This window comes from Pleurodeles waltl, chromosome 8 (assembly GCF_031143425.1).
Source record: "Pleurodeles waltl isolate 20211129_DDA chromosome 8, aPleWal1.hap1.20221129, whole genome shotgun sequence".
NCBI lineage: Eukaryota > Metazoa > Chordata > Amphibia > Caudata > Salamandridae > Pleurodeles > Pleurodeles waltl.
The window spans coordinates 621,799,485-621,808,253 of NC_090447.1; the positions used below are offsets into that span (position 1 = coordinate 621,799,485).

At 42.5% G+C, this 8,769-nt stretch overlaps 1 protein-coding gene across 2 annotated transcripts in view; it reads left to right on the top strand.

Moving 5' to 3' along the window:
- Window positions 1-8,365, top strand: part of TCEANC (transcription elongation factor A N-terminal and central domain containing) — a 33,763-nt gene extending 25,398 nt beyond the window's left edge. For both annotated transcript variants that reach the window (XM_069204713.1, XM_069204712.1), the window contains one exon: window positions 7,050-8,365. In XM_069204713.1, the coding sequence (XP_069060814.1) occupies window positions 7,051-8,124 (1,074 nt within the window). In that variant the 5' untranslated portion in view covers window position 7,050 and the 3' untranslated portion in view covers window positions 8,125-8,365. The remainder of the gene's footprint in view (window positions 1-7,049) is intronic.
- Window positions 8,366-8,769: the final 404 nt, after the last annotated feature.

An 8,769-nucleotide genomic window follows, 5' to 3' on the forward strand; every position in this document is an offset into this window, starting at 1 on the left:
CAGACACAACGGTATATTACTTTTGAAAATATGACATTGCAGGAAAAAGTTACAGAGGAAAACGTGGAGAAAAATGGCTGTTTTTTCATCTCAATTTCAATATTGTTTTATTTCAGCTGTTATTTTCTGTAGGAATACCATGTAGGATCTACACAAATGACCCCTTGCTGAATTCAGAATGTTGTCTAACTTTCAGAAATGTTTAGCTGTCCGGGATCCAGCATTGGTTTCATACCCATTTCTGTCACTAACTGGAAGGTGGCTAAAAGCACCAAAAAAAGTAAAAATGGAGTATGTCCCAGTAAAATGCCAAAATTGTTTTGAAAAATGTGGTTTTCTGATTTAAGTCGGCCTAATCCTGAAAGCTAGAAAGATGGTGATTGTAGTACAGCAAACCCTTTGTTGATGCCATTTTCAGGTAAAAAAAAAATACACATGCTTTCTTCTGCAGAACGTTTTCCCGTGTTTTGGGAAAAACAACATTTTAGCTGTATTTTGGCTAATTTCTTGGTCTCCTCCAGGGGAACCCACAAACTCGGGGTACCTTTAGAATCCCTAGTATGCTGGAAAAAAAAGGACGCAAATGTGCCGTGTATAGCTTATGTGGACAAAAGGTTATGACTGGGGGAGGGAGGAGGCCCAGCAGCTAAGGGTTAAAGTGTTATTTGTGTGAATAGTGGTACAGCCTAACACAGCTGAGGTTCTTTGAGTGCATGCAAATCTCTTACCTACAGTGATTGAACAAAGTCAAAAGCATGACTTTCTTAAGTGCCTGTGAAAAGATAAGCTGTGTGCTTTTGTTTCCCCTCCATTGCATGTAGGTGTGATGCTCCTGATAGCTCCAAGCCAGTATACTCCAACAAAAGGAGGCTTGATGGCCCCTTAACTTTGGCCTTTGTTATGGGCCCAGGTGGAATCTGATGAGCCCTTGCATGTTGCTGCTCAGAATGAATGCAGACAACATGCAGGCGCTAATGAATGTCTTCTGGTGTCTGAAAATTACACTGTGACCAGTTCAGCATATTTCTTGGGGGCCCAAACTCCTTGCAGGGTAGATGGCTGAAAATAGTGGGTATACCTTCAACTCGTGCCCTGTTTACCAGCTTAATAAACACACCCTGGTTAGGTCTGAAAATAATTCTTTTAAACTCCTTGCAGCTGTGGTACAAGCAGTAGGTTATTCCCCAGAAAAAAAGTCATTTAAAATTAAGCAGTACCTTCAAGTTTAAAGTAAAAGAACAACACAATAAAATTCCCAAAGAAATTTAGAAAGATAGAGCGGAATTAATTTTAGTTATTGGAGAGGAGGATGGCCTCCAGTTAGAAGTGACTGTATGGGGGTTTTAGAGACACTGTTCAAGTTTATTATTTGGGAGAATAAGATACAGGTAAGCACTGTATACCTCTATTTTCTTAACCAGTGTTCTTTCTGCAACTCACTCCTGCCAAGTGCTTTCCAATTTTTTCCATTGTGTTGCTGCCTGCGCCCCACCTAGGCTGTCTTGCGCTGACATGTCCTTTCAAAGACTTCATTATCTGTCCCCTCACCTATTTCTGCCATGTGCAGGTAATTTTTTCCTGTTTTACCCTGAATCCCTGCATCACACTATGGTAATCTTTTGGTGCTGGGCTTGTGAGAGGTTGATCGAATAGTCTGGCGCCCTGATGAAAGAATGTTGGTTTGAAGCAGAGTCAAGGAATACAGGTTGGTTGGGTTCAGATGAACTGCCGTGCACTGCCCCTCTTTTCTGAAACCGACCAGATCAGTTCATCTGATGCTCCGACTTCATTATGGGGAGTGTGTGCTTACCTCATCATGCAAGTATGTTCTGTTGTCTCCCTTGTCTTTTAGGTGCCATGTATACCTGTAAAACATCCACTCCAACATATCCCACTTTTCTTCAGTGACTGCCATTAGCTCTCCCTTGTACTACCCATCACAAAACTATCTGCACCCCCACTTTTCATTACACTGTGTGCTCTCCTGTGTTCCTTGCAGCCAGCTATGCATGTGAGTATGGTTTGGCACCTAGATTCATTCTTTCATGTCCTGCCCCACACATCCTCCTCCTGCTAACATATTTTCAAGTTCCTACACTGTATCTGCCTCTAATCTTTCCATGCATGTCCAGTATTTGTCTGTGCTGCAGTCTGTAGAGAGAAGGTAAGTACTCTTGCTGCTGTAGAAGGCCACCTAGGACTTAAAGCTGTGCATTGATTTTTCTCTTGTCATGTGTACTGTCATGCATGTACGTAGCTAGTGAAATGTTCAGGGCCTCCTTGGACCTTCTTGGATCCTTCTTTGGAGCCCATGCCTTGCTCTCGCCCATCCAATCATTCACTTTTCTGTGCACTTACCAATTCATTCATCATTCATCCACCACACACTCTTCTTCTCTCCAATTACTGTGGTATTTTTGCAGTTCCCCACGTATTCACACTAAAACACATTTCAGTCACTGAAGAGACTTGCATTTGAAAATTCTAACCCTGCTGCCCTTGTCAGTGATTGTTTCTCTTTGTGGTAACCTTGTGTTGGTCAGTCATGTTTTAGGATTCACTTAGACACTTGTAAAATATACTGCAGTATTTTTTTGTTTATTTTATTTTATTCATGCATGATTAATTAAAACCTTTGCACAGTAAAACTTAAATATTATCAACAGCTAAAAACTTTTCAAGAAGCCACCTAAGTAATGGATTGACCCATGAGTGCTTATTAAAAGGGAGATAAAGGGAAAAAAGTGAAAGGAGTACTTTTCTTTTACATTTACTAGATTCTCCAGTACATTGGGACTTTACGTGGCCCTTGAAATTTCCTATGTGCAAATAACATTTTACTACATGGGCCGCTGATAAACGTTCCCAAGTGCAGTGTGGAGAAGATCTGACAGATTTCCTGGGGCAGAAACACTCAACTACCCTGATTGGATACTTTTTATGAGCAGTAACTGTAAAAGCAAGCCCCAATTAAAATTTCTAAGGAGCCAGACAGTAAAGCAGACATGTAAAATATACTGTACATCCAGCAGCCTAAAACAACGTTCCCCATTAGACTTTTCTTTAGTTGTTAAAGGTACCAAAAGTAAATTTACAGTGTTTCATCTATGAAAACAGATGAAAAATTCTTCTTCGCAGGGGGATTTGGCCTTTTGAACCCATGGCTCATCAAACCTTTACCATGTCTCTTGAAAAAACAAATGAGGGTGGCTATAACCTTGACCAGATAAAAAGATGAACTGGAAACCCTGTGTTTTTTTAGATCCTTGCACCATCTGCTTCGTACACGTTCCTTTTCATTCATCTGTGTCAACAAAGACCTATACCACCACACTTGTTAGGTCGAAGCCTTTCAGACAACACAGCTGTCTGGTTGCTAAAGACATTTTGGGGTCATTCAGAAAGCTGGCCTAAGAATGTTTTCCGCCCGTTTCTTACCACTGGCTTTGTGCTTTGTAACTCACATTTTCTGGGTATCTATTTGCTCGCTTTATTTGCTTTCGGCTTTTCAGCTTGACTTTGTCCCTCCTATTGCCCAAACATTATTTACTGTATTCTTCCACAGATGCATCTCATATAAACAGGCCTTTAAATCTTATTATTATCTTGTCACAATCACTGTGCATTCAAAGACAGAGGTCAAATGTCAAGCTCTCTCTTCCAGGTAGCTTGGTGTTTCTTTTTCTTTCTCTGCCTTCATTATGTGACAGTCCTGGTGAGTACCCATGTAAGAGGAGAGGGTGTGTTTTTTTTTTCCTAGCACACAACAAACAACAAAAATGTGCTTATGTTTTAGAATACATCACAATTAGTACAAATGAAGTACTTTTTTTGTAATTCTGAAGTTAGGTGAAAACATTTTTTTTACAATCAAAACACAATACAGTAGATGATGACATTTGCACACAGTATCATTTGTGTGCAGTAAAATCATATTGCAGTGCAAATGTAATGGTCATTTCAATTGAAAATGTCTGTAACGGCAGTGCACTACCACACAATGCATACTCCAGGCTACACCATTCCACTCTATGCCACACCACTCCATTCTAAGACATTCCACTCCACTCTACGACATGCCACTCTACTCTACAACATACTGTGACACACCACTCAACTCCGCATCATTTCAGTCTATGCCGCTCACTCCATTCCACTCTATGCTCCTCCACTCCACATCACATACCCCACTCCACGCTACTGTACTCCAATCTATCCCACTCCACTCCACACCAAGCAACCCCACCCCACTTTCCTACAATCTACCCCATTTTCTCCACTCACTCTACTCCACTCTAATGTACCCCACCCCAGTTTACCCACCCCAGTCCACCCCGATGCACCCCACCTCACTCTGCTACAATCAACCCAATTCCACTCCATTCCAGTGTGCCTCAATTCAACTATCTCCACTCCACCACTCCAATCTACCTCAGTCAAATTTAACCCATTCCATTTCGGTGTACTCCACTTCAAACTCTACTGCAATCTATTCAACACTGCGCCACTCTAATCTAACCCACTCTACTCAATCTAACCCAATCAGCCCTACCCACTCCAATCTACCCCATTGCACCCAATCTACCCCACTCCACTCACATCTACTCCACTTCGCTCAAATCTACTCCACTCTGCTCCAATCTACCCCACTCTGCTCCAATCTACCCCACTCTACCTCACTCTGCTCCAATCTACCCCACTCCACTCCTGTCCACTTCAATCTACCCCACTGCAATCTACCCCAATCCAACCCACTCCACTCCAGTCTACTTGACTCAACTCCAGTCTAACACCCACTCCACTCTCGTCAAGTCTACCCCACTCAGTTCCACTTTACCCCACTCCAATCTATCCATCTATGTATCCACTGCAATCTATCCAAATCCTCTATGCTGGGATATACCCACTCCACTGCATCGCAATCTACTCCACTCCAAACTACCACAGTCTACCCCTCCACTCTACCACACTCCTCTTCACCCATATTTACCCCCACTCCACTTCACTCCAATCTACCCCACTCCAGTCTACCACACTTCACTCACATCTAACTCACTCCACCCTGTCCTCCCCATTTCAATCTACCCTACTCCAATCCACCCCAATCTACCCCACTCCAGTATACCCCTATCTACTCCACTCTACCCCACTTCACCCTACCGCATCCTACTCCAGTCCACCCTGCTCCTATCTATCCTATTCCGCTACAATTTACTCCACTCCAAAGTACCACACTCCAATGATCCCTTTCAGTCAACCCCACTTCGTTATACCCCACTCCATTCCAACCTGCCCTACTCTAAGCTACCCAATCTACCCCACTTCACTCCAGACTACCGCACTTCAATCCAAACTACACTACCATAATCCGCCAAATCTACCCCACTCCATTGCAATCTACTCCTCTCCACTCCAGGCTCTCTGACTCCAGTCTACCCCACTCCACTGCACCCCACTCTTCTCCAATCTACACAATATATCACACTTTTCTCTACCCCACTCATTACCAGTCTACCTCTCTCCACTCCAGTCTACCCACTCCAATCTACCCCACTCCACCCCAGTCTACTCCACCCCAATCTACCCCAATTCAATCTACCTCACTCCCCATTTCCAGTCTACCCTAGTCTAACCCAATCTACCGCACTCCAATCTACCCCATCCAATTGTGTCCCACAACCCCATTCTATACCACTTATGTCTTCCCCACTCCATACTACCCCAGTCTACCCCACTCCATTTCACTCTCCCCTACTATAACCCACCCCACTTTACCACACTCCATTCCACTCTACCACATTCTACTTCAATATACTACAATCCACCCCACTCTTCCCCAGTCTACCTCACTCTAGTCTAGCCCAATTTACCCTACTCCAATCTACTCCAGTCTACGCCAATTCAATCTACTACGCTATTCTACCCAAATCCCCCAATCCACTCTGCCCCAATGCACCCTACTCCATTTTACCCCAACTCTAGGTCAACCTACACCACTGTACCTAAAACTACCCCAGTCTATCCCACCCCACTCCACGCAACTAAATTTTAGCTATGCTGATCTGCAGCTACACTGGTGTACAACATGCCTAAAACATTTTGCCAAAGCCAATAGCTCTCTCGTAGGTGAGACCTATTGGCTTTGCCAATTCTTGTTTCCCCAGTCGCCATGCCACATTCCCCAAGGAAGCTAGTGTCATAATTTTAATATCAGGAGAGCTGCGTGTGTTTCATGTTCACACCACTTCTTTCTCAAGACCTTTGCATCACTGTTGTGTGTACCTCTGTGGCTAAGATTGCTATCCGTAAATTAGTAGCTACCTTCGCCAAGCAATTAGTTTAGCTTTATGTTTCTTCTCTGACAGAGGGATATCACGCCCAGTTAACAAAACCCGAAGAGGTACTAGTCAATTGTCAATTCTTATATTCATGTTTCTAGTTGGGTCCTGATCTAATTATTGCACCCAGTATGGGAGTTTTCCCCAACCGGTTTAGATACATGTTGAGATCCTGGAATACTGAGTTCCTGAGGCCATAATATACAAAGTACCTGGGACATAAAGCATATTTGTACACCCTTTTTACACCTATGGGGCACCTTGGAGTTGCAGACGGGGTTGCTGATACTTGGGTGACCCCCTCAACTGTAATACAGATCACACAAGTGCGAAAGGTGCACTGGTGCGATTAACAAAGAGGAGCTCCCTTTTTTGCATCTGCCTTGTGGCGCTATAGGCAGTGCACCTCCTGAGGATACCCCTTGGATGGGTGAAAGAAGGGTCCCATGAACCGTATGTGCACCCTCGCCCCCCCTACACAAACACAGGAACATGAGGTCACATACTACATCACTTCCAGTCTCAGCACCATTTCAATCTGAGTTTATATTACCCCATAGCCCCTTTCACTTTCTGTTTATCTTTTGTTACGTCTACCATTAAGTAGCCAAAACATAGAATTCCAGTCTGATGCATGTGGAACAGTTGACCCTGCAGTCAAATTAATAGTTCACATAGTAAATTGTTTTGTTTTTTTCTTTTACATTCCAGCATGACTGTGAAGAAAGAGATCATAACCAGAGTCCATCTGATTCAGAAACTGCTCACTGAAAAAGATTATGAAGATATAAAATGCCATTTAGCTGAGCTGGAAAGCACAGATGTGACTGTTGATCTTTTGCAAGAAACTGACATGGTTACTGTTGTGTACAGAGTCCTAAAGACCTGCCCATCACAGAATTTGAAAAAGAAAGCAAAGCTTTTGTTATCGAAGTGGAAAGTGCTTTACAGAAATGCCTACCATGGACCCAAGCATCCACAAAATGGCATTTCTCTAGAAAAGAAAAAGGGTGATGAAGAAAATCTTAAATTGTTTGCAGAAAAGCCAATGGAGGCCTCTTTGGAGCACAGTTCTCTTGAAGTATTGCACTCATCATATCCATTGCCATTGGAAGGTGTACAAAAGGAAGCATACAGTGCACTGAAGATCGATATCAGTCCTGGTCAAAGGGACAATCCCTGTTGTCATTTGGGACTGGTGAAAAATGTAATCCAACAGGAAAAGGAACAAAATACGTCAGCTCTGAGGAGCAAATGCACAGAGTTGCTTTACCGAGCTTTGGCAGATTCCATTACATCACAAGCAAATGAAGATGGGGTGACCTGGGACATAGCAAAGAAAATCGAAGAGGGTGTCTTCTTTGCACACACCAACAATGACAAAAAGTACAAAATCTGCATCAGAAGCAAAGTCTCAAACCTGAAGAACCCTAAAAACCCCCTCTTGAGGCAACATTTACTCTCGGGAACTCTTAGCCCAAACGAATTTGTTAAAATGACTGCCCAGGAAATGGCTAGTGATGAGTTAAGGAGACTCAGGGCTTCATATACAGAATTGTCAGTCTTGGAACACCAGCTTCCCCAAGGTGTGGAGGGAACAACCACAAATAAAATTAAATGTCGGCGATGTGATAACTTCAGTTGCACAGTAACAGCAATTCCTAGAGGAACCCTGTTCCTCCCTGGTTGGGTGCAAAATGGAAAACCAGACGACGACCTGATGACTTTTGTTATTTGTAATGTTTGCGGAGAGAAATGGTACAACAATGGATGGGTTTGCTTATGAACTGTTTCTGAAACTGTATACATTTATGTCTCCACGTTATTTTTAAGTTATTTACCTATGTCAAGCCAAAGGGTTCTATGTAGATTATTTGAGTTGTGTATGACAGTATTTTATCAGTAAAAGAGATACCTGAAAATTGGCCCTGAGCCTATGACCTTTAGACTCAGATTTGCAATTTGCACAGATACAAAAATGTACAGTTTAAGATTTAAGACATTAGGATATAAATCTGTGAGCTGTTTGACATTGCTTCTCTCACTTTCTTAAATTTGGATACCTTGACGTTAATTTATGAATAGGTGAAACCCAAAGTGAATGACGTGAGGGAATATTTTATAGTTGGATGATATATTATCGTAATTTATTGTAGGTGTAATTTATATTTGTGGTTTTGTTTGTATGAACAGTATGTCACTTAATATATTTATAAGCTATGAAGCCATGTATTGAGAGCACAGTACCATTTGGGAGAACGGTGATAAACATTATTGATATGGAGAGATGTAGCCTTGAATAATGTCTGCTGGAATGAGAGCAGGGGAAGATAGTAGTTATTTTTATTATTATTTGCTTATTTAGCATCTTTCTTTCCTCATCTTGTGGGTGTCCCATCGTTGGAGCATAGCTTAAACATCGTCCTTTTGA